Source organism: Acomys minous (assembly GCF_964271855.1).
Source record: "Acomys minous genome assembly, chromosome: 3".
Classification (NCBI taxonomy): domain Eukaryota; kingdom Metazoa; phylum Chordata; class Mammalia; order Rodentia; family Muridae; genus Acomys; species Acomys minous.
In genome coordinates, this window is record NC_140485.1 from 27,218,346 (window position 1) to 27,244,412 (window position 26,067).

The following is a 26,067-nucleotide window of genomic DNA, read 5'->3' on the forward strand; positions in this document are numbered from 1 at the left end:
AGTACTCAAAAGCCGCTTACTCTCTGCACTCTGAGTTTCTACATTGACTACTGCTCAGTACAAAATGCCGCTTCACTAAGCCGGGCAGTGGTGGCGCACGCCTTTAGTCCCAGCACTCAGGAGGCAGAGGCAGGCAGATCGCTGTGAGTTCGAGGCCAGCCTGGTCTACAAAGTGACTCCAGGACAGCCAAGGCTACACAGAGAAACCCTGTCTCAAAGGGGGGGGGGGGGAAGGTAGCTTCACTGACCAAGACTGAGCACTGACCTAAGGCCTAAGGGGCCTAGGGGTCTAAACAAATACTTTAAAAACAGCCGGGCAGCATGTTTGTTCAGCAGAACAGCAGTAGCAGAACCTATGGCCTCAGCAGCCATGGCCTTTTGAATAGTCTTACAGCATCAGGCATGCATCCCTGTGGAGCAATGCCCTAACAAGAGTCATGCAGCACTGGGCACTCGTGGGCACATCTTGGCTGCCATCACTGGGTAAGTCCATTGGTCACTCTTCCACCTTCTGACACTATGAAAGCTACCCGGAAGCAAGTTTCCAGGTTGACTTCTGTATGTCCTACAACCAAAGTGTGCTGTATCTTCAATGACAGGGCCTTACCATATGGTTATTATGGGCAACCAAGAGCATTGACAATAGCTTGTGGTGTTTGGGGTTTCTGGTGGTGGTGGTGGGCTTCCTAACCAATAACTAGTAGGGAGCTATCCCACACTGGCACTGAGATTTTCATTTATTGACTCATGTCTTTGGAGAAAGAAGTGGCTACCCATACAATGACCTCTGTTCAAGCTCTTTTAAAAAAAAAAAGTATATTTTTAAGTTTGTTTACAAAGTAGTAGTGTTCCATAAGGTTTTTTCATACGTGCTTAGTTTTAGTTAACTCACCCTCCCGTCCCCTCCTCCCTCTGCATCCCCCACCCCTCTCCCCACTCTACCTCCCAGAATATTCTCTCCTTCCCTCCCTCCCTCCCTCTCCATACATGGTCTACCACCCACCACTCTCTCTAAAGCTTTCTTCCCTGGCCCTCTATTACGGGCCCTTTCTGGCTTGCTGGCCTATACAGGCCCTTTCCATATTAACCACACAAATCTAAAAATCCAAGGCTAGGATGGACATATGAAAGGACACGGGAGTTTGAGCCCTCTGAGAGTTCAGATCCGTGCTGGGCCTCAGCCTGCCACGTCTACGCTAGCTAGTTCTTCTGACAAGTAGGTTGGCTACAGGGCTTCCCTTGGGCCTGGAGAACGAGGTTAAGGAAGCCTGGTCCTTCCCTTGCCCCTGTCCCCTTCTCTAGAAGACTGAAGTGTGATGTAAGTAGAGCTGTTTTCTCATGAGCCTTCTTCTTAGGATGCTGTCGTCATCTCTTCCCCTACTCAGCTGACATGCAGACGCCGCCCACCTTCCTACTCCAGGGTGCTCTTGTGGGGGATGGCAAACTATTCCAGACATGTGGCACTGGGCCCCATCACAAGGCAGTTGGTATCACTGAGTATCCAACACACCTGTGACCCTAGGCTCCCGCCCTGGTACTTCCTGTGTGACGATGTGAGGGTTTGACATCTTGTAGGCTGTGAGCAGGACTGGGCCGCGGCCCTCCTTATGTAGGTCATCTGCTGCCTGTGTCTTGTATCTGGGCTACTTGGTGTTCCTTGAAAGGGTTCCATCCTCACCAGAGTGTTTGTCTCATGTCTAGAAACCAGGTCATCCCTATAACGGACACTCTCGGTCCCCGAGTTATCCCTGCCTCCCCCATTTTTCCTTCTCCCATGTCCCCTCTCTTCCTGGAAAGTCTCCTCCCGTCTTCACTTCAGAATCACAGAGGTAAACCCAACCTCACGTTCAACAGGAAAAGTGAACTCGCAGGACAGGCGTGATGGCGCACACCTGTAATCTCCGCTCTCAGTAGGCAGAGGCAGGAGCATCACCTACATGTCAAGGCCAGCCTGGCCTACATTGTGAGTTCCAGGACAACCATGGCTACACATTGAGGCCCTGTCTCAAAAAAGCAAAAACAAATGACAATAACAACATAAACTATCTACCACATTTGTTGGAAGTTGTTTATTGTGTTCTACGTGAGTGTAAGGTTGATGGTTGGTTGGTCAAAAGTGACAGAGGGGCTGGGCGTGGTAGCACACGCCTTTAATCCCAGCACTCGGGAGGCAGAGGCTGGCGGATCACTGTGAGTTGGAGGACAGCCTGGTCTACAAATTGAGTCCAGGACAGCCAAGGCTACACAAAGAAACCCTGTCTCAAAAAAAAAAAAATGACAGAGGGGGGTTGACACAGAGACTTGCACTAGGTCAAAGCTATAGTGGGAGGTTGTAAAGTGTCACTCTGACCCAGCCATGATTTCTCAGAAGGAACAAGTCACATCTATCTGCCCCATGTTGTCCAGCCATAAACCAGGTACCTGGTTATGACTGCTGCCTTTTTACAACCTGTCAGCATACTGAGGGGTCTCAGGCAGAAAAATAAAAACTGCAGGCTCAGCCTCCAAGTTGGGCACACAGGAGCAGCTGATGGGGGGGCCTGGTCCTGTGGCTCTCAGGGACGCCCAAATAAGTCCCGAGTATTCTCCCACTTGGTGACCATAACCAAGGCTGGAAGCAGTCTATGGAGGTGAGGTGTAGGCTGTGCCATGTACAGTAACCATGTCACTTCTTCTGATTTGTGTCTGTCCCACGGGTGACGTACCCCAGTATCCTGTTTGCCTCTTTTACTGCAGCCATTCACTGGGCTGGTGGCTTCAAGGATTTTTCTACAATAACCCCTAAGCCCCTTTCCCGGTCAGTACGCTGCATGACTGTTCCATGTAATCTGTTCTCTCTTTTCGGTATGTTGCCCCACCCTATCCTGAGACTGTTTGACATCTGTCTGCATTAAACTGCATTTTCCATCCAGTGGCACAGTCACCTGAGCGACTCCACCCCCTCAGAACCTGGATGCATTGTATTCCATTACTTACTGTTATCTTCCACTTTGGCCTCATCAGCTACCTGTGGCATCTTACACTCGACAGTCCCCTCAGATAATGTGCTATGAATCAAATCCGGAAATGATCCCACTCTCCCCGAACTCACTTCCCATGCAAATGTTTCCCTTCTCCAGCCACTGTTGATGAGCCCGAAATCCTCCTATCACCCTGATATTACAGTGTGATTGACTGGGAAACTGGGGTTGAACTGTCCCCCTGACTGTTCTCTAAGGCCACTGCGCTGCTGTCTTGTTCTCAGTGCTAAATTTGGCTAAAATTGTGTCTGTGCCTGGAGCCCCTTCCAGTCGAGTGGGCTGTGCATCTGCCACACTGCTGTGGACGCCACGCAGCCTACATGCGGGTGACAGGCACTCTCTTTGTGCTTCTAGGAATGAGGTGACCAAGCTGAAATTTGAAGGAAAGACTTTCTATTTATACGTAAGTCAGAAAGAGGTGAGTGCTGCCTTCCCACTTTTCAGGGAGGGCTGGGGGCATTGTGATGGTCCCTCATGGCTGGAGCCCAGAGTAAGGAGTCCACACAGAGGAGGGCATCTGCCTCCTGGGCTAAGGTTAAGGTGGAGGTACACAGGGGTGGGAAGGCCTGGCTGTGCCGGTGGCACCCGGAGGATCCACTCCAGAGAGGCTGGACCCCGGGAAGCGTGGTTCTGTCTCCCACAGGGAATGCCAGGTGGGCGTCCTGCTTCTCACCTGGGCTCCTAGGTTTGCCAGGTGTGAGGTAGCGCGTTGATGTGGACCCCTCTATAGCCAGCCAACTGCTAGAGAGCCTCCAACAGCACAGGATGCAGGCACCTGGCCTTCCCCACCCATTTCAGCTGTTTCTCTATGGAATTTTTTTTTTTAACAGGAGAAAAAAATTATTCTCACATATTTTGCTCCAACTCCAGAAGCCTGCAAGCACCTCTGGAAATGTGGGATTGAGAACCAAGCCTTCTACAAGTGAGTGGACACATGGGGACCACAGAGCTGCCTCTAGAGTACAGGCAGGGCAGGCAGCCTTGAGAAACAGGAAACCAGCTCAGTCAATCTGGTGTGCAGTAGGAAGGCCCAAGTGGTGCCTTAACTTGAATCACTGCCTCTGTGGTGCCCTGGAAGGCCTAGAAGGCTAGAGTTCCATGAAAGACCTCACACAGCTGGATGTGGTGGCATACACCTGTAATCCCAGCATTCCAGGAGGCAGAGGCAAGCAGCTCTCTGTGAGTTCAAGGACAGCCTGGTCTACAAAGCAAGTCCAGGACAGTCAAGGCTACACAGAGAAACCCGGTCTCAAAATAAATAAATAAAAAAGACCCCATACAACCCAGAAAAGCATCCTGACCTCAGAGCTCAAGCTTTGGGGAGAACCTGGTGGGTAGCTCAAGGCCGAGTACCAGGAGCCTAGGGTAGGGGAGCTGGACATGGTGGGCATTTGGCCTGCTCCTGGGAAGTGAGGTTTGAACCTGAGGTGACTTTGCTTGCCAGAGGGTTTGGGGGTGTCTGGGGAATGCCTGCATCCACTTTTCTCTGATTAAGAGGGTGGCTGTAAGATGTAAAAGTGTGCAAAGAAATGGACCAGAGAGAGGCTGAGTGATGCCAAGGAAGCACTTCACCAAAACCCTTGGTGGTGCTTAAAACCGAAAGATTATGATTTATGTTTTAATAGATGTTCCGAGCTGGGATGTTCCACTTGCTTTGCAAGCATGAGGCCCTGGCTTCAGTACTCTGCATTGTATAAACAAGGCAAGGCAACAAATGCCTATAACCCCAGCCCTCGAGAGCTGGAGGCTTAAGAATCAGTTAAAGGGTCATCCTCAGCTACAAACTAAGTCACAGGATAGCCTGGGCTACATGAGACCCTGTGTTAAGAAGAAATTATGGGGCTGGAGAGACGGCTTAGCAGTTAAGAGCACTGACTACTCTTTCAAAGGACAGAGGTTCAATTCCCAGCAACCATATGGCAGCTCACAACTGTCTGTAAACTTCAAGATCTGACACCCCCATGCAGACATACATGCAGGCAAAACACCAAGGCATATAAAATTAAAAAAAAAAAAAAAAAGAAATTATTACAACAGTGCCAAGCAGTGTGACAGACTCCAGTTAAGGTGACCCTTGCTGTCACCAAATGCTGTGATAAGCTCTCCTCAGAGAGCTGACTCCAGCCAGAACAACTGATCTCCTCCCAGCTGCCAGGGCCCCAGAGCTATGTCCTGGGAAGGCATTCTCAGTCTTTCAATGCTCGCTGTGTACTTGATACCAGCACCAGGGGGAACTGAAAGGGGCAGCGTGCATAGCACCCTGTGTGGGCTTCCCGATGAAGGGGACACTCGGGAGAGACTTTAGCAAGCTTCAATCTCTCTGCTGCTGAGGAAGCCAAGGAGACGGTTTTCTTTGGCTACTGTCCTTCCCTTCATCTGTGAGGAAAAGTCCCAGGTTTGGTCAGCCACATGTACCTACAGAGAAGCAAATTTGAGAGGCAAAATCCTGCTGGTGGAGCTTAGGAGCAGGCCAGGAAGGATGGGGTTCCCTGGGTCTCCCCACCAGAGAGGGGAAAAGCATGCCCTGGGAGTTCGGGAGCATCTCCGTTCTCTCTGCCAACCCTGCTCATACAGAAGAACGCAACTGCTGCCCTGTCTCCCCTCCCCCTCCCTGAATCTATGTCTTGGCAACAAATACTTATTTCCAAACCCATGTGTCAGTGGGCAGCACTCCAGCAAACTATGAAAGCCTTTTCCTTGAACCGGAAAGGAAGTTTCAGGTGTCCTTTGCAGAAAGCACTACCTGCCCATCATCCACTAGCCCGGGAGGTGGTTTGGGCCGTGTGTCACGTTTAACTTTGCTTTGCCACAGGCTGGAGAAGTCAAGCCAAGTCCGCACCGTGTCCAGCAGCAACTTATTCTTTAAAGGGAGCCGGTTCCGATACAGGTAAATAGTGACTGTAAGTAGCCATTCCAGACTTCTTTCCAGACCCTTCTCTAGAGAACACTCTCTGTGTGCCTTGTCCTCTGAGAGCAGAGAAACCAGAGCTCTCGGCAGGGCCTGAGGTTTCCTCCTAATCCTTCCTGGGCCTTTTCTTCTCATCCTCCCTAGCTAGCTGTCTGTCTGTCTGTCTGTAGGTCTCTTCTTCCCTCATAGTGTTTATCCCACCAAGCGAGAATAAGGCCACTACGACAATTTTTTAGCCAAATTTAAAGCAAGCATTATTAACTACTGACCAGGACAATGGACTCTGGCCAGGCCCGTACCCAGAATTCCCAGAGTGTGGTGCCAAGTTACATTAGACTGGGGCTTATAACACTACATACACCCTGCCTTCATCCAATCAGGACCATACATACTTCTGCCTTCATCCAATCAGGAGCAAGCACACATCCTAACATACTTCCTGCCTACTTACCTCCCATCTGTGTGTGATCAAGCACATCCTGTGCAGTTGGAGCAACCAAGCTTGTTTACAGAAGTCAAAACAGGTGGGTGGCTGTTCCCTTCTCTGGCCAGCCCCAGCATTGTAGGGAGCTATCTGTCCTTGACCAAGTGGGGCTTACAGGTTAAAGAGACCTTTTTTTTAAATAGATTTTTTTTAAGCACAGTAATTAAAACTTAAAACATAACCTAAGATGTCTAATAGCTCAGAGCCTGGGTGGGAGGGTAGAATAGATTGATCTAAGGCTTTTTAATTTCATGACTGGGAGACCTCTCTTCACAGACCTGCCATCGCTAATGCCAGCATAATCCAGGAGTTAGCCATCACAGTAACAGCAGCAAAGCAAGAGCCACTCTGTGTCCCCCTCTCTCTGTGTGATTCACAGAAACAAGTCTTTAATCCCAGCAGAGGCAGACAGATCTCTGTGAGTTTGTGGCCAGCCTGCTCTACATAGTGACCTCTAGGACAGTCAAGACTACATAATGTGACCCTGTCTAAGAAAAAAAAAGGGGGGGGAGGGGGAGGAGGATCCCCAAAACTCCACTGATGAAGAGCTTAGCTAAGCCGTCGTAGTGTGCCGAGCAAGAAAGCCTTCGCAGTGTCTGAAGCTTTGGGGAACGGGTAGGCCACAGGCCTTTTCTTCATTCAGCCAGAATACCTGAGATCTTGGGCTGACTTTCTTACCGTTTGTTTTTATTTTACCACTTAACAGCGGCCGGGTTGCAAAAGAGGTCATGGAATCAAGTGCCAAGATCAAACGGGAGCCGCCAGAGATACACAGGTGCGCGCCCGGCACGCCTCCTCCGCCAGTTCCAACGCACATCCCAGATGCTCAAAAGATGACCTAGCAAGCCAAGCCCTGGGAAACTTCTGCTCAGATACCAGAAAAGGAGGCGGCAGGTAGACAGGGAAGGAAGCTGTGTCCGCTGGGACAGAGGACCCGACATACAACCCATGACAACACGGGAAGACCTCGTGTCTCCACAGACAGCGCAGCAGGGCTTAGGGCGCCTCACGCAGTTCTGCTGGGCCCTCCCCGGCCTTGACGTTACTCAGACAGGAAGGCGGTGGCAAAGTGATGATGACACTTAGCTGATCTGGAATGGTTTTCCATTACAGAAGGCCTCAAATCAGCTCACGAGCCACGTCACGTGCCTCCATAAATCATACGCTTCTAGAAGCGTGCCTCTCCCGACCCTGACAGACTCATACAGACTGGCCAAGAGGGGTGGGCTTTGCCCATCAGCCTGTACTTCTGGGAATAGGAAGTTACCTGCCCCTCATCACAGCCTCCCCTGAGCAGCCTCGTCGAAACTGCCAGTGCCATTTTCAGACACATTTCAGGAGCCACCCTGGGGCTCTAGTCCCTGACAGTCCCTGTCTGCCCCGCAAGATCATGGCACTTTTTGCCAAATGACAGAAAGGGAAAGGAAGTGAGGGAGACTGAGTGAGGAATCGGGCCAAGGGTCAAGAGAAATGCTTTAGCCAGCCCTGTCTGGGCACTGGTGACATGGTTCTCTTGCCATTTCCTCACAGAGCCGGCATGGTTCCCAGCCGCAGCTGTCCTTCCATAACCCATGGTCCACGGCTGAGCAGCGTCCCCAGGACTCGGAGAAGAGCTGTGCACATCTCCATCATGGAAGGTGAGTCTGAGCTCTTGGAAATGATGCTGGTGTCACTGTGACATGGCCATGTTCCTCCTCAGGGACTATATTAGTTCCTTCCTGTTGCTGTGATAAAATACCATGACCAAGACAATGCATATAGGAAGGTTTATTTTGAGCCAGGCAGTGGTGGCGCACGCCTTTAATCCCAGCACTCAGAGGGAGGCGGATCTCTTAGTCCAGCCTGGTCTACAGAGTGAGTTCCAGGACAGCCAAGTCCACACAGAGAAACCCTGTCTAGAAAAACAAAACAGAGAGAGAGAGAGAGAGAGAGAGAGAGAGAGAGAGAGAGAGAGAGAGAGAGAGATGGGGGGGGGGGGGCGATTATTTTGCCTTACGGTTCCCGAGGGAGAAGTGGGTCTCTTGGCAGGGAGGCACTGCAGCAAGTGGCAGGCTTGGCAACAGGGAACAGGAAGCTGAGAGCTCACATCTTCAAACAAGCACAAAGCAGAGAGAAAACTACAAGTGGGGTGAAGCTCCATAATCTCAAATCCCACACCCAGTGGCATACCTCCTCCAGCAAGGCCACACCCCCTGAGCCGCACCACCACCAACCGGGCTTCAAGGGGCCAAACACCCAAGGCTGGGGGGACAGTCTCACTCAAAGCACCAGAGACTTGAAAAGAAGCTTATTTGCTTTCGAGACAGCAGCAAGCTCTTGGGGGGAAAGCAGAAGGTCCCACGCAAAGGTGCAGCCCCCAGCAATGCGTGACACTTGAATGTGGTGGTGGTTGCAGCACTTGGGAGGGAGAGGTAAGAGGATCATGAAGACCCATGCTTATAATCCCAGTATCCAGGAAGCTGAGGCAGGAGGATCACCCTGAGTTAAAGACCAGCATAAAGTACACAGCAAGACCATATCTCAGAGACAAACCTGCTCAGGTAAGGAGGAGCATCATTCTGTGAGAGGGCCTCTGGACATGATGCATGAACCTCACCTGAATATTCACTTGTGGCTGACACACAACTCTAAGGAGAAGCCTGGATAGGCGGCTACCAGTGAGGCAGAGGGCTGCTTCGTTTGTAAAAGGGAGCATCCTCCCTGTGTTCTGCGAATGGCAAGAAAGCCTGCCTTGACAGCACAGGCAATCCTCCTGCCTCAGCTCCCCAAATGCTGGGATCATGAGTGCAAGCTACATGAGGCACTTTAAAGAGAAGCCTCTCCCCTGGCATTTTGCAGATGTGGAGGGGAGGGACCAGCTGCTAACAAACACAACTGACTGCAGGAAGGAGCCATAAGGGACGTGACCAGGGCCTTCGAAGGGAACAGAAACTCTAAGGAACGTGCTTTTGGCTGTGTGAAGTCAGTTCATTCTCCACTTGATGGCCTTCCCTAGAGGGCACGTCACAGAAACCCTGACTTTTCTAGAAACGCTTCATTTGCTCTCTCTAAAATCAGGGGTGGGGGTGGGCCCGGGGTGTTAGAATTAGCATGGCACTACAGTTTGAAGGAAGTACAAGATCCCCACATGCAGGGGCACTTTAAAAACAAAGACTATGGCTTGTTTTGCCCTAGTGCCTGCTATGGAGGAGGCCTAGAGGACACTCAGGACCGGAATGTAGGGTGTCCACAGAGGGGCAGAATGTGGGGCTCAGCCAGGAGTGTTAGAGGGACAGACACCGCCCTGGAGCCACCTCTACCTCAGTCCACTATGCATGACCTGGATGGAGCCTGTCCATGATGTCACAGCCTGCCTTCTGGGACAGCTGTAGGTGCCCTTTCCCCTTGCCTCTGAGGCTGGGCTGTACAGGGGCCTCAGGGAACCAGCTGCAGGCTGGGAAGCGTTGCTTTTTATGGATGTAAGCACTTCTGGCTGAGTCCAGGCCCCTGATAAGGATGGCCTCCCCTCTCCAGGCTTCTCCCTCCGTGCAGCTCAGCAGCACATGAGGTCCTGCAGAGCCAGCACTCTATCCAGGTGGTAGGCACTGCTGGAGGGGGCTGCCATGGCATGGGACTGGTGAAGACTCTTTGTCCCTAGCTGGCTGCCTGTTTCCTCCCCGTACCTCCCCTGCCTGGCTGGTTTCCCTTGAAGAAGGAGCTACCTTCCTGGGTCACCATGGGAAAGAGTCTAATTAAGATTCATACGAGAATCCATGTCCAGCTCCGGCTGACTAACCACTGCCTTCGGCCCCTACGCATCCGCATCCTGAGGCTGGGACCCCGGCTTCAGGGTAGGGTTCTAACTGTTGCCCCTGGCCCTCTGGGAGCCACCTCTGGACAGAGACGTCAGCTAGCACACCTCCAAGGTAAATACACCTCTGCCTTGCTGTGCCCTTTAGCCCCCCCCCCACGGCTCCCCCCAGGCTAATGGGTCTGATGAAGGGCAGGGAGAATGGTGATTCCTATAGATGCAGATGAACTTTTTGAAATTATGAAATTTGCAGAAAATGGATATATCTGGAAATTATTAAGGGAGGTAACCCAGACTTAAATACTGTACATTTTCTCTCTTGTAGATTCTGCCTCTTAATCTTTACATATGTGGGTGTGGGGATAGGTCATGAGACCAGAAAGGGGACGGAGGGGGTGGAAAGGGGTTAGGGATGTAGCTCCGTTGGTAGGATGCTTGGATAGCACGTGTAAGGCTGAGCTTGACCACCAGCACTGCATAAACCAAGCGTGGTGGCACACACAGGCTCCAGCATTTGCATGAGGGTAGGGGGTTCAAGGTCATCTTTGACTACGCAGTGACTTTGAAGCCAAACGGGGCTTCAAAAGATGGTGTCTCCAAAAAGCAAATGAACTGTTTTGAGTGAACAGAACAGACGTGCTATGAAAGTGCAGAAAGGGGATATGCAGTCGGGGGCTACAGGGGAGGAGGAGAGACAAAAAGGTTTGAAAATGCCACAGTAAAACCTACCACTCTACAGCTAACTTACAAGACATCCATCTAAGATCCAGGCAATTGCTTAAAGAGGGATGCTAATCCATAATCAACGCTACAGTTTATGGTGATATTTCTGGATAATTTACATATGTATTTTGAACAAGATACAATCCATATACAACAAAAAAGAAAATCCATAAGAAAGTTTTAAACTGGAGAGAGGGAAGGAGGGAGGGAGGAAGAGAGGGTGGAGAGATGGGGCAGAGGTGCTGGCTGAGTTTCCTTGTTCAGACTAGCCTGATATGGCATGACCTTACAGGCAAGGTCTTCTGTTGAGATCAGGACATTAATAGGCTTGGTGAGCAACTGTGGTGACACTCAGGCATCCTACTAGAAGTGCGTGCCTACCCGTAATCTTGTTCACTGGAGGCACTGACCAGATAACACACCGTGGCTGTCCTTTGATGTCATAGTATCTTGTCTCTCTCCTTCTCCAGCCAGCTCAGGCATGAGCCACGAGCCAAGATACATTTGCACTGAAGTGGCTGCTGGCAACAAAGCTGGTCACACTTTAGATCTGGCTGTCAGAGATGTCCATGTGAAGATGTCATGTGCCTGTGCTGAGGGCACAGAAAGGAAGTGGGGCAGAGGCCAGGATCATGCTACGGCCAGGGCTTTAAGCATCCTATTTTATCAGTGATGCAGAACACACACCTATCACATGTGCCAGAGGGGGCACCAGGGAGAAATCGGGAACTATAGAGACACCAAAGCCTCAAAAGTTCAGGCTCAGCCGGGCGTGGTGGCGCACGCAGTTAGTCCCAGCACTCGGGAGGCAAAGGCAGGCGGATCTCTGTGAGTTCGAGGCCAGCCTGGTCTACAAATTGAGTCCAGGACAGGCAAGGCTACACAGAGAAACCCTGTCCAAAAAAAAAAAAAAACACCCAACAACAAACAAAAAACTAAAACACACAACAACAACAAAAAGTTTAAGTTCAAGGGACAGGCACTCTCGATTTCAAGTTACGTCACAAGTTTCTTGGGTGGTTGAGACCCAAGACAGGTACAGGCTGCAGATTTAATGCACCCTCCCTGTTCCGCCGGCAGCACTGTCACAGGCTTGGATTCCATCCAGTTTTCCCGTATGACTCTCCTGTAACTGGCTCACCCTCACCACCTTTATGTAGTTGTTGAAAGACATACAAATTTTAAACATTGAAAACTGTCCATTGGGTGCTTTGGTCCTGTTCTCGACGTCTAAATATGGAGCCGACCGCTATAACGGGGAGCACAGAGGCACCTAACACACCGAGTGGACGCCCCTCCTGGACAGCAGAGTATGCGGTGACCCAGAGAGCTTACCCCTGTGCCTTTTGCCCTTCCAGGCCTTGAGTCCCTGCGAGACAGTGCCCATTCCACACCGGTGCGGTCCTCTTCCCATGGGGACACCTTCCTGCCTCACGTGAGAAGCAGCCGGGCAGACAGCAACGACCGCGTAGCTGTGATTGCAGACGAGGCCTACAGCCCCGCGGACAGCGTGCTGCCCACCCCCGTAGCCGAGCACAGCCTGGAGCTCATGCTGCTTTCCCGCCAGATCAATGGAGCCACGTGCAGCATCGAGGAGGAGAAGGAGTCTGAGGCCAGCACCCCAACTGCGACAGAGGTGGAGGCCCTTGGCGGCGAGCTGAGGGCCCTGTGCCAGGGGCACGGCGGCGGCGGGCCGGAGCAACAACAGGTGAATAAGTTTGTCTTAAGTGTCCTCCGTTTGCTCCTTGTGACCTTGGGACTCCTCTTTGTTTTGCTCCTCCTCCTCATCATCCTCACTGAGTCTGACCTTGACATTGCTTTTTTCCGAGATATCCGCCAGACCCCTGAGTTTGAACAATTCCACTATCAATACTTTTGTCCCCTCAGGCGATGGTTTGCCTGCAAAATCCGCTCAGTGGTGAGCCTGCTCATTGACACCTGAGAAGGCATGACTCCTCCCAATAACTAGCCAGGTGGACCAAGGAGCCCGGCTACCTATTCCCAGCAATGGGACCCATCTCGGAACCATCGGCACACACACCAAGCCCTCTCATGACTCAAAGTGCACTGCAGCCTAGGAGGGTGGTTTCCCGGAAGACAGGGGAATAGGCTACTGCCCGGTAAAGACACTGGGAAGACTCAATTTCTTCAGAGGCTTTCAAGAAAGGCTCAGCAACCTGTTCCTCATCCTTCGATATGCAGGATAATTTTTTTGGGTTCAAATTTTAATTTTTCATAGATGTGTATTATTTTGAAAGTCTCCAAATAAAAATAATTTATTTTACTATATTGATTATTGCAGTAGTGTCACCTAGTAGATGGGACACTAGTTGAAGACTCAGAGCCGCCCCGAGGCTTCCTCACTGGTGCCAGTGGGTTCCAGGAGGCCCAGCAGGCAGGCCAGGGCTAGGGACAGGCAGGAGTGTTGGTTTCCTCGCAGGACAGAAAGAAGGTTTAACCAAGTAAACGTCTGTGTTAGAATGATTAAATAGAAAGTTGCTTCTTACAATGGTCTGAGTTGGGTTTGCTTTTCCTTTTGTTTTTCAAATCTGAGCAGAGTGGTCATCTGAAGGGACCACCGCTTGCAGCAGCAGGGGTGGGGGAAGTCGGTCCCCTTAGACTAGAACTTAGTGGGCACCACTGAGCTTTATTTAATGATTTTTTTTTTTCCTGAAGAACCTCAAGACTTTTCGAGTGCTTCAGTGGCACCAGAGTGTTCCATCAGAAACATCCCATAATGTAGGTACCAGAGACCTGTGCTAAGTCACCTGAGAGCCTGCAGAGCCACAGAGAGCAGTGCTGGTTTTGTATAGTGTACCCCCTCCAAAAACAAGATTATTCCAAGCTCTATTTTAACAGCAAAATGTTATTTTCTTATCTATTCGTATTTTTACTTTGTGAATCAAGACAACAGAACCCGATGAACTAACAGGTGTGAGGGAAACAGATCTGAGGGAAGCATCAAAAGCAAACAGCCTTGGAAGGGACCAGGAAACACTAAACGAGGCCTACAGAGACAGAACTTGACCAACACTTACTGTAGGGATGCCTCTGCTCTAGGAAACACAGCCAAGGAGCACACTTAGCATCATCACAGCAGCACAGGCACACACGCCAAGGTGAGCAGCGGTCCCCAGGCCTCTGCACTTCCTACCACCAATAACAAGAGCTTGCTTCATCTCAGGGAGAGCTTGCTAGGTCATCTGACGCCCAGGGACATATTTCAAGGACAGCCAATAGGCCCCAAGTGCAGGACAGAGTGAGCTATAGTACATTTGAGCTCCTCTTACTTTGTTGTGTGGGGTGGTAGAATCACGTCCACGTTCAGAATATGGCAGCCATAAAACAAATTAATCCATTAATTTAAAAGGGGGCTGGCGGATGCCAGGGATGGCATTTACATAAGTTAAAGAAAGATGCCCATAGCCAGGCGTGGTGGCGCTCGCCTTAAATCCCAGCACTCAGGAGGCAGAGGCAGGTGGATCGCTGTGAGTTCGAGGCCAACCTGGTCTACAAAGTGAGTCCAGGACAGTCAAGGCTACACAGAGAAACCCTGTCTTGAAAAAAGAAAAAGAAAGAAAGAAGAAAGAAAGAAAGAAAGAAAGAAAGAGAGAGAGAAAAGAAAGATGGCCTTTGTATTCTAGACCAGAGGTCAACAAACTTTTAATAAAGTTCTGGTCTTGCGAAGCATGCTCTGCCACTTTAGCACACCTCTGATAATGCATGCATAAAGGAATATGGCTTGTTCCAAGAAAAGAGAAGTTGAGCATAGGGCTGAGGCTGTGTAGCTCAGTGGGTAGAGAACTTCCCTAATACACATAAGGCCCTGGGTCTGACTGCTAATGATACATAAAACCGGGCGTGGTGGCATATACCTGTGATCCTAGCATTCTGCAGGGAGGCAGGAGGATCAGAAGTTCAAGGTCATCCTCAGTTACAGAGTAAGTTAAGGCCAGCCTGGGATACATGAGACCCTGTCTCAAACCACTGGCCTCCCACTTCCAAGAAAAATAAACCCCAAACTGCAATATGCTGAGATTGGCTCTGAGCCATAAGATGCAAACTCTGACCAAACAATACAACTAACATGTTAGCAAGAGGGCCAGCTTTGACTGCTGTCTCAGGCAAGACACCAAGAACCATTTGCCAAGGGGAGGCTTTGCCGGGTGCTCCAGTGACCAACCAACCAGTAGTGAGGCCTCAAGTACTGCCAGTCTGAACAGCGGCGACTCTAGGGACGGAACCAGGCCTATCTGATCACCTCCATACCAGCAACAATGTGGGTAAAACCTAAAAAATTTACCGCATGACAAGACAAAAGAGCCACTGCCACTTGTCAACTGCACAGCGAAGGCTTACTTAGCACAGGGCTGGTGTCAGGGTCCTCCCCACCCCCAGAGGCAAAGGATAATGGGGAACAGGGCTGTTGTGAAACGGATTTCTATTCTTATGCAACATAGCAGACTGCCTTCTAGTGTAGCGCTCCTACCTCAGTTGTAGAACGTGGCGTCTATGCAGTGATCGGTAGCCTCGCCTCTGACCTTCATAGCACGGGAGGGAGGCAGCCTGCCCTTCCTTGCCTGGTGTGTTTCTTGTGTCTAGAGTCCTAATAGTGCAGTGATCTGTGCCATTTCCAACATCTGACCTGGAACCTTCAGGTTGTTTGTTTTTTTTTTTTCCAAGGCTAATTCCAGAAAATAGAAAATAAGGACAGAAAAAGGCTTCCTTCGATTTGGTTCCCAAATAGTTTTCAATAGTTCAATAGCAAACCCCGTTACTGGTGACTAGTGTTTTTCAGTGTTTTACCGTCATTACAGTTGTAGTTTTCAGTCTGGTTTTGCTGTGTTCTATGTCTGTCCTTTCCTCTCAGATTTAGTTGATCTCACTGTAGAAAAAGCAGATTTGCATAGCAGCGTCGACCAGAGGAAATACCTACCGAATAGTGTGCTGCACCTTTAAGCAGTAGAGGGAAAACTACCTACAAATGTGAATTTCTTAGTTTCATTTAAAAATAGAGAGCTGTTAACCTTTCATGTGCCAAAATCTCTTAAGTTACGTTCTCCTTCAAAGCAATGTACTTTTTTCTACATATGCAGTATGTAGTTAGCATAAAATCATTGGTGCCATGGAGATTATTTTTAAACTTAATAAATATTTAAATACCGTAAGAGAATGGGTCTTTTTTTAAAAAAAAAAAAAAAAACAAGAACAACAACAAAACCTTGTAACTGATCTCACTTTACCAAGTTACCAATCTGTGGAGAGAGAAATGACTTACTACTTGGACGGGACCCAGGCTCAGATCCCCGCACCCACACGGTGGCTCAGAATGGGCTTGAACTTCAATTCCAGGGGATCTGACACTCTTCTCTGACCTCCTGGGCAACACACACATAATAAAAATAAAAATCAAGAAAAATTTTGTCAGCTATGAAACAGAACCACCATTTCCTTATGAATACCCATGATTATTAAAACTAAGCCTCCAACACGTAGTTCCGTTTTTTAGATGGGGGGGTCTCACTGATTGGCCTGGAATTCACTAGGCTGACAGAACTGCCCTCGAACTCACAGAGATCTGCCTGTCTCTGCCTCCCGGGATTAAAATCGTATGCCACCACACTTAACTCTTAGATTTTTTTTTTTAAACCTTTGTTTTAAACTCTGCCTGCACATATGTCTGGATGCCATGTGTCTGCAGTACTCACAGAGGCCAGAAGGCGGCACTGGATCCCCTAGGACTGGAGTTGCATGTGGTCATGAGCCATGGAGGTGCTGGTGATCAAAGCTGGGTCATTTGAAAGAGCTGTTAACTGGTGAGCATCTTTAGCCTCCAGATTTTTAATCACAAAGATTACTCAAAGAAATTATTCAAGAAAAATTCATATCCCTTTATTTCTGTGGTGTATATAATTAAGTATTCCCTCTTACAATCCAAACATACTGCCTAAGCTATTTATAAACCTTTCAGTAGTCATTTTGGCAAATAATAGAAAATGGTGAATATATGTCACACCGTGACACCAGGCCACTGATTCAGCAGAATATGTATAAACATATACCATATATATCTCTTTATCTATATATATATACATATACACACACACATATATATATGCATATGAAACTAAGTTTTATTTTTAAGTACTCGAATTAAAAAATAAACATCCAAATTTTGCTTTCTGTGCTTTATTAATTTGGGGGTAGGGGAAGGTGAGCCAGGTTGGCCTTGAACTCCTGAGTCTCCTGTTTCTACCTCAAGGGCTGGGGTTACTAATTTCACGTGAAAAGCTAGAAACCCTGCCTGGAGCCCAGTCTGTACACAAGAATATAGAATAACAGTATAAATTCAAATACAACACAGTCCTGGTACATGTCAGGAGCTTCCCAAAGGAAGCAGACAGAGCTCCAAGCATGTAGACTCGGGCCCTAGCCTCTCAGGATTTCAAGTTAACACTAAACTGAGATACAAGGACCCCTAAAAATGGTTCTTAGCTTACAAAACTAAGTTCTGGCTGCACATAGCAGTGCACAGCTATAGTACCAGTATTTGGGAAAGTGAGGCAGGAATACTAAGTTCAAGGCTAGCCTGGACTACACAGCAAGAGCCAGTCTCAACAACAAAACAAAAAACAAGTTTCAAAAAGTAGAATATTTGCCTAGCATGCAACAGTCCCTGGAATTCAATGCTTAATAATTAGACTTTGATGATTGGGTTGGACCTATTCCAATGTGAGAAATAAGCATTTAGCCCAAACTAAATAAATCACAGATCTATATAGATCACTATGGTATCAAAATGGTCTCATTATAATATCTCAAAAAGCTAATAGTAGCCACTCAAAGTGGTATCATTTGTTAGAATGAAAGTGCTGAGATGCTCAGTGCAGTGGTACATGCCTGTGGTCTTAGCACTTAATAGGCAAAAGTAAGAGGCTCTTGAGTTCCAGATCATTCTTGGCTACGCAGAGTCTGAGGCCAGCCTGGGCTTCACAAGATGCTGTCTCAAAACAATCAAAAAGTGCTGAAAACAGTTTCTGCGCCAGGTCCCTCCTTCATCCTCTAGAAACAGCCTCCAAGGTCCTCCCTGGCTAATGCGACGTTCTGCATAGAGGTCTCACTGAGAAAGCAATGTCATATCTGCTTAATATAACACATGACTCAACAGATGCACTACACTGTGTGAAAGCAAGCTTTAGGCTCCTTAGCCACAGCAATTTGTTGGACCTACCCAAAAGCTCAGAAGCTTTCTCGATGCATGAAAACATGCACCCTCCCACTGGAATTACCTCCAGCCAGGAGATACCGAGTAGGGTGCATAACACTGAGGGAGCATACAGATGCAAGACATTCTCCCGAAAGAGAACACACATTCTCCCCCGTCTCGTGGAAGACTTCCACCCGCCGTGGGTGGGCCATGCTACCGACTACGAAGCAGTCTTCTTGTTTAGGGTCCCACACAGCTTGGAACCTCGTGAGCCATCTCCCAGTGATAGTGTTGTGCCTAGCAGGGAAAAACAAAAACAAAAACAAAGCAGTATTTACTCGTAAGTGCTAAATGAACCAAAACCCAGTGTAGACAATGCCTGCTTTACCGTCCAACCTTCAGTGTGTGCCCGGAGGGTACACTTACAGAAATGGTACCTTCTTCTGGGACTGGAGACGGTTCAGTGATGAAAGCACTTATTGGTTTGGTTCCCAGCACCCATATGATGGCTCACAACCATCAGTACCTCCAGTTCCAAAGAACCCAATGCCCTCCTCTGACCTCAGCAGGTGCCAGGCACACACGTGGCACACATACACACACATAGGCAAAAGACACATACACATAGATAAGTCTACAAACAAATTTAAACAAATGATACTCCTCCTTTTCTTTTCTTTTTGAGATAGGGTCTTCTGTTGCCCAGGCTGACCTTGAACTTTGTAACAGAGAATGACCTTAAAACTTCGGATCCCCCTGCCTCTACCTCCCAGGCATACACCGCACTTCACCAGTGTATGCAGTCTGGGGAATCAAACCCAGGGCCACAACGGAGCCACCAGCCCTAAAACAGTTCCTTTCCTCACTATTCTGTACACCCACAAGAGAAATAATTTTAAGAATATACTGTGCCAGCCGGTGGTGGCGCACACCTTTAATCCCAGCACTCGGGAGGCAGAAGCAGGTGGATCGCTGTGAGTTCGAGGCCAGCCTGGTCTACAGAGTGAGTCCAGAACAGCCAAGGCTACACAGAGAAACCGTGTCTCGAAAATACAAAATAATTAAATAAATTAATTAACAAACCAAATTCATAGCATAGTAAAGAATTATACACTGTGGTCAAGTGGAGACAAGGTGCCATAACAACACAGCCAGTGTTAGCAAGGTGAGGGACAGGCACGTGATGGTCACAGTTGATGCTGAAAGTGAAGAGCCTGACAAAAGCTGGCATCCCTTCATGATGCACTCACCCAGCACACTGGGAGGGAGGCAGACAACCCACGTGAAGAGCCCACAGTGCACCAGACAGGTGAAGGCTGAGAGCTCGCCCTCTGGGACCAAGAACAAGGTAAGGGTGTCATCTCACCACTGTGCCGATCCTTTAGACAGAGAAGGAAGCACAGAAGGGGCGGGGACTGCGGATGACTCATCACATCTCATAAAAACAAAAATAATAATAAAAAGATTCCACGCCTTAAAAAATCTACTTACTAGATAATTTCAAGCAAAGTCACAAGATACAGAGGTTGGAAAGATGGGTCAGGTGGTAAAGCTCTTGTCACATCAACTTAAGAACCTACTTAAAAAACTGGTCATGGTGCCATGGGCACACTTGTAACCCCAGTGCTGAGGAGATGGAGACAGGGGACCCCTGGGGCTCACTGGCCAGCGCCTCGCCAAAACTGTGAGCCCGAGATGCCACTGAGAGACCCCGTCTCAAAAGTCAAAGTGGCAACTCCTGCAGAATAAAGTTGACCTAGGGTTTCCACACGTGCACTCACACACTCACACACATGCACACTCATACAGTTTCTTAATGTAGGATACAAATATCAACAAACATAAAAATCCATTGTATTTAACCCAGGTGGTAGTCTCAGCTACTGAGAAAGATCGCTTTATTCCAGGAATTTAGCTAGCTAGCTTGGGCAACACAGCAAGACCTCATCACTTAAGGGAGGGGGGGGGGGGGGTGGGAAAAAGGCACGTGTCTTAAGTAGGGTCTCTATTACTGCACCAAACACAATGCCCAAAAAGCAAGTTGAGGAGGAAAGGGTTTATTTGGCTTATATTTCCATATCACTGTTCATCACCAAAGTCAGGACAGAACGCAAATAGCAGGAACCTGGAGGCAGGAGCTGATGCAGAGGCCGTGGAGGGGTGCTGCTTAGTGGCTTGCTCAGCCTGCTTGCTTGCTTGCTTCTTTTTTGTTTGTTTGTTTGTTTTGTTTTTGTTTGTTTGTTTGTTTGTTTTTTGAATCAGGGTTTCTCTGTGTAGCCTTGGCTGTCCTACACTCACTTTGTAGACCAGGGTGGCCTTGAACTCAGCGATCCGCCTGCCTCTGCCTTCCGCCTGCTTTCTTATAAAACCCAGGACCACTTGCCCAGGGATGGTGCTACCCACAACTGAGAAAAACGCCTTACAGCTGGATCTCATGGGGGCATTCCCTCAACTGAGGCTCCTTCCTCTCCGATGACTCAAACTGACACACAAAACCAGCCCGTGCAGCAGGCCGAAAGGATTTTTCTCCTTGTCTAAAAGCTCAACAGAAAGAGAATTCCTGGCAACAGTCATACTCAGGAAGCCAGGATTTAATGTCAAGACACATGTCTGTTTCTCAGTGGTTGTGTGTCATGCTGTTGGTGAGATGTTACGGTCTAGATGTAAAATGTACCCACAGGTTCCTGTGCCCGCACACGTGGTCCCCAGCGGCTGGTACCTGTGGGCAGCTGCTGGTCCTTAAGGAAGTGGGGCCTCCCTGGAAGAAGTGGTTTCCTGACATTTAGACCTTGAGATTTATAGCCACACAGATCTTCCTTCCTGTCTTTTCGGGTTTCACTTACATGTAAGCATCCCTGCATCTCAGTGGGAAATGTCACCACAGAGCCACCACTGCCATGGAGCCATCCCTGCCATGCGTCTGCACCCCCACACAGATACACACGATACACAACATTTAAGTAAAAGCAAGCCTTTAAAAAGAAATCATTTCGGCTACATTTTAATGATCTAAAAAAGCCATACTAGGCTATACAAAACTGGACCTCAAAAAATAAATAAGCAAACAAACAAACACAAATAATGATAGTAAATTGTAATATTTAAAAGACTGAGAGAGAAATGATAAGTCTTAATTTAGGAAATTGGTTTTTACAAGGAATAAACATTGGGTTTTGTCCTCCCTTGCTCAACAGCATGGAGGCTGCCATCTTGGAACTGATTATAACTGGGCCTCTCCAGACCAGTAGTTTTTTTTTTTTCCAGCAGTTAGCCAAGAGCAAAAACATTCCCTACTATATAAGTAACACGACCTACAAAAAAAGTAGTCATCACTACACATTCATAGTAACCAATCCAAAACAAAATTAAGACGCATCCCCACCAACCAGGCACGGTGGTGGGCACCTAGACCCCGGTACCAGGGAAGCTAAGTCAATCAGCTGGGACTACAGAGAGACTGAGTGAGACGGGGACAGGTGATGCTAAAAGGCATACCTTAGGAATAAACCAAGGACATGGAAGGCTTGGATACAAAGAGACACAAACACTGATAAAGGAAATAAGCATAAAATACCAGCATTTAAACCCCCCAAAACCACTAAAATACCAGTGGTTGCCTGTAACCCCAGCACTGGGGAGGAGGCGGGAATAACTCAGGCACTTGCTGGCCCATCACTCTAGCCAAAACAGTGTGCTCCAAGTCAGTGAGAGGCCCTGTCAGAACTAAGGTGAAAGCTGGAGGTGAAATCTCAGCACTCTGAAACCAGAGGCAGGTGGATCGCTCTGAGTTCCGAGACCAGCCTGATCTACAGAGCAAGTTCCAAGCCAGCAAGGGCTGCACAGTGAGACCCTGCCTCTAAGTAAGTAAATAAGATGGCGCGCATATAGATAGATAGACAGATAGGTAGGTAGATGATAGATATAGATAGATAGGTAAATGATAGGTAGATGATAGATATACTGACAGACAGGCAGTGGGGAGCAATACACAGACCCTGCCAATCAATCAATCAATAAGATAAAAGCAGACATCAACATCAACACCTGGCCTCCAAACATGCAAGAAAAGAACACACACCTGTTCACACACAAAAAGAAGCAAAGACAAAGGGAAAGACATCTTGTGTTTATGGCTTAAACTTAATAATATTAAAATATTCATCCTACCCAAGGGAATCTACAAATTCAGTGCAATCCCATGGTTATCTTTTTTTTTTTTTTTTTTTGTAGAAATAGAAACAAAAAAAAAAAATCTAAAATTCATACCAAAACTCAAAAAACAAAACAAAACAAAAAAAACTAAAGAGCCAAAAATAATCTTTAAGAACAAGAACCTGATCCTTTTTGGCCATTTAGGGTCTTTGGAATTTTGGTATGAATTTTTAAGAACAAGAACCTGACACTTCATGGCTTCAGAAGCTTCCACCTGACAACTGGAGCTCAGTCCCGGGACCACGATGGAGGGAAAATCCCCTAAAGGCTGTTCTTACCTACACACGCCACCACATGCACCAGCCCGCCTGTATACACACAATAATAAAAAACAAAATTTGGCCAGAGAGCGGAGGCACACACCTTTAATCCCAGCACTCAGGGAAGCAGGGGCAGGAAGATCACTGAATTCAAGGCCAGCCTGGTCTACAAGGCAAGTTCCAGAACAACCAGGAGTACACGGGGAAACCCTGTCTCAAAAAACCAAATAAATAGCCAGTCATGGTGGCGCACACCTTTAATACCAGCACTTGGGAGGCAGAGGCAGGCAGATCGCTGTGAGTTCAAGGCCAGCCTGGTCTACAAAGTGAGTCCAGGATAGCCAAGGATATAATACAGAGAGAGCCTGTCTCAACACCCCCCAAAACAAACAAACAAACAAATAAATAAAATTTAAATTTAAAAATCTACACAGCACTCAAAAAAACTGGGGCAAAAAAGGAGAAACCTTTAGATTTAAACATGAGCAAGTAATACCTGTTTACTTTTTTTTTTTTTTTTTTGGTTTTTGGTTTTTGGAGACAGGGTCTCTCTGTGTAGCCTTGGCTGTCATGGAGTCGCTTTGTAGACCAGGCTGGCCTCGAACTCACAGAGATCCACCTGCCTCTGCCTCCCAAGTGCTGGGATTAAAGGCATGCGCCACCACGCCCAGCTTGTCGTGGTCTTTAGTTTTTATATTCTAGACATTAACCCTGCCTGGCAAAGAGTTTTCTCTCATTTTACAGGCAGTCTTTTTGATCCACTGATAGTTTACTATGCTATGAGGGCATTTTTCAATCTCAAGTAATCACATTTGTCAAGTCTTGGGGCTACAGTGGGTGCTACTGTAGTCCCACTGTAGTTCCTGGCTGTGTCTTGAAGTGATTTCCCCTACTAGTTTTGCTGTTAAAAGGCTTTGTTTTGAGTTTCTTCTCTCCGGTGAGATAAGGATGTGACTCCGCTCTGCAGCAGGCAACACAACCGTCTGCCAGCATCACTTTTTGAAGAGAAAGTGGCTCCTCCCCAGGGCATGTTTTTAGCACCTTCGCCAAATATTAGAGAGCTACAGACCTGGGCTTTTATTCTAGCACACACCTTGAATGTCAGCACTCAGGGGGCAGATCTCTGTGAGTTCGAGGCCAGCCTCATCTACATACAGAGTTCTAAGCCAGCCAGGGCTAGATAAAAACCAGTAGATAACCAGAGAAAATGCAGAGCACAGATACCCAGAGGGTATCTGTCAGTCTTAATAAGAGAAACCCTGTCACTGTGACAACACAAACGAACCCGGAAAACACTGTCACATGGAATAAACAAGACACAGAAAGACAAGCAGGACACAGTCTCACGGTCATGTAGAATTTAAATGTGAAGTCAAAGATGAGTTAACAGAGGCTGGTAGCGGAGGCGCTGGCCAGGTGCTTGTAAAAGGCTGCAAGCGGTCAGAGAGCCAGAACAGCGTCGAGAGAGCTAGTCTAGAATAGTCAGTAACTTTTTTTTCGCTTTTTAAAGATTTATCTTGTTTTTGCCTGCTGGTATATGTCAGGAGGAGGGCACTCCATGTGAGTGCATGGCCATCAAAGGGCAACTGCAGTTACAGGCAGTAGCGAGCTGCCTGACACCCACCAACCGGAAGAGAACTCCTGGTCAGCACACTTGCTCAGCAAGCCCTTTTACCCTCCGAGCCACATCCCCAGCACAACAATTCTTCAGTACACTTTAAACGTACTCATCAGAGAAAGAAAGCGGATTGCAAGGTAATGCATGTTAAGTAGTTCAATTTAGCCACTCTATAACATATACATATTTCAAAACATGATAAACATACGTATTTCTATTTGTTAATAAATTAAATAAGGGCTAGGCATGGTGGGCCGAGGTAGAGGGTGTCTTCAAGTTCAAGGCCAGCCTGCTCTACAGAGGGAGTTCCAGAATAGCTAGTGAGACTGTCTCAAAACAACAACAACAACAACAAACCCACACAAAAAAAACAAAGAATAACAACAACAACAACAACAAAGAAATGGATAAAATGCAGAACACACACTCATACAGAGGGGAACTAGTCAGCCTTAATAAAAGAAACCCTGTCATTGTGACAATATCTGTGGCCAAAATTTGGAACATACCATCTGTAAAATAAAATGAAATGGGTAAAACCTATGACAAAGGAAGCAGATCGGCTTAAATAGAGCCTGAAAACTGAGGCTGGTGAGGCAGAGCTACACCACACACACCACAGTTCACAATGACCAAAGCACTATCTAGAGAGAAGGCACAGAGGGCAGAGTGCAGTCAGATGTTAACTGGCACACATTCAAAGCGGTGGGTTCTGGAAGACAACCAGAACACGAGGTAGAAAGTGCGGGAGCCACGGAGTCCAGCATAAACAGGCTCAGTCTGAGCTCCTGGAGCCCCATCAAGTAGTTGCAATTTCTTGAATAAGGTACTAACTGTAACTCAAGTCACAATAAAAATCTTAACTTTGGCCAAAAACAGCCTTAGAGAGCACATGCCGACTAAGCGCCAGACCACTGAGACCCAGGAGCGAGAGCGCCTCTGTGCAGGGCTGGAGAGTGAGGGTGCTCACGAGGACCATAAGCCAGGAGTACAGCCTCTTCCTGACAGCCACACGCCCAGCCTGGGCCTTCTATGGACCTGCTCCGCTCACGCAGCCCAGGACCTAGGGTATTCAGTGCACAGAGACCTACCTGATGGTAGTGAGGAGAGGAATCTGGGAAGATATGGAGCTGCTGTCAAAGACTCTGCAAAATAAATGTTGGGAACAGTTACATCACCCTTCACTGAGATTCCAGTTTTTCTGAAATGGTGTAAGTGTGTAAGATTCACAGCAGGAAACATAGTCATCACTTTACGTGGGGTCAGATTCTACCCACCGATACCATCTTTAACACTAAGTACACGTGCTTACTAAAATTCAGTCTCTATTATAAGCTTAATGTGGAAATATTTAAACACTATTACTCAAAAAGAAAAATGTTTTTCTTTAAGACAGCATCTCACAGCTGGCCAGTGGTGGCACATGCCTTTAATCCCAGAGCTGGGTAAACTCAAGTTCAAGGCTACAGAGTTGAGGTCCAGGACTACACAGAGAAACCCTGTCTAGAAAAGAAAAGAAAAGAAAAAAGAAAAGAGACAAAGGCAGTATCTCATTCTACATGCTTAGAACTGTTGTTGATCTTCCTACATGGCCTCCTGAGAGCTGGAATTACAGGCATGCACCACGACACCAGCTTAGCATGTACATCCTAAAGTGCCAATCTGGCATCTAAAACTATATTCAGATTCACAAATAGGCAACAGACATAGGCTGTGGTATGAACATGCACAGAAAGCAATCTTCCTGCCTCTTTACGTGATAGCCTGATAGTGCAGTTTCCCAACTGAACAGACTGATGGCTGGCATGCAAGTGGAGGGGCCCAGAATCCTCTACTGGGTACCAT

At 47.9% G+C, this 26,067-nt stretch overlaps 2 protein-coding genes across 10 annotated transcripts in view; one reads left to right on the plus strand and one right to left on the minus strand.

Moving 5' to 3' along the window:
• The window catches only part of FRMD5 (FERM domain containing 5), a 263,034-nt gene extending 246,097 nt beyond the window's left edge, over positions 1–16,937 (plus strand). For 2 of the 7 annotated variants that reach the window (XM_084774310.1, XM_084774312.1), the window contains exons 9-14: positions 3,375–3,438; positions 3,851–3,942; positions 5,833–5,907; positions 7,119–7,187; positions 7,943–8,049; positions 12,284–13,212. In XM_084774310.1, coding sequence (XP_084630436.1) covers positions 3,375–3,438; positions 3,851–3,942; positions 5,833–5,907; positions 7,119–7,187; positions 7,943–8,049; positions 12,284–12,867 — 991 coding nt within the window. In that variant the 3' untranslated portion in view covers positions 12,868–13,212. Of the gene's footprint in view, positions 1–2,710; positions 2,798–3,374; positions 3,439–3,850; positions 3,943–5,832; positions 5,908–7,118; positions 7,188–7,942; positions 8,050–12,283; positions 13,213–16,626 lie in introns of those variants that run through there. The other 5 variants (XM_084774313.1, XM_084774316.1, XM_084774314.1 and 2 more) reach the window with 5 other exon arrangements.
• A 104-nt stretch (positions 16,938–17,041) lies between these two features.
• WDR76 (WD repeat domain 76) overlaps positions 17,042–26,067 on the minus strand; it is a 48,164-nt gene continuing 39,138 nt past the window's right edge. For all 3 annotated transcript variants that reach the window (XM_084774309.1, XM_084774307.1, XM_084774308.1), the window contains 2 exons: positions 25,314–25,367; positions 17,042–18,429 (listed from right to left, as the gene is read on the minus strand). In XM_084774309.1, the coding sequence (XP_084630435.1) occupies positions 18,165–18,429; positions 25,314–25,367 (319 nt within the window). In that variant the 3' untranslated portion in view covers positions 17,042–18,164. The remainder of the gene's footprint in view (positions 18,430–25,313; positions 25,368–26,067) is intronic.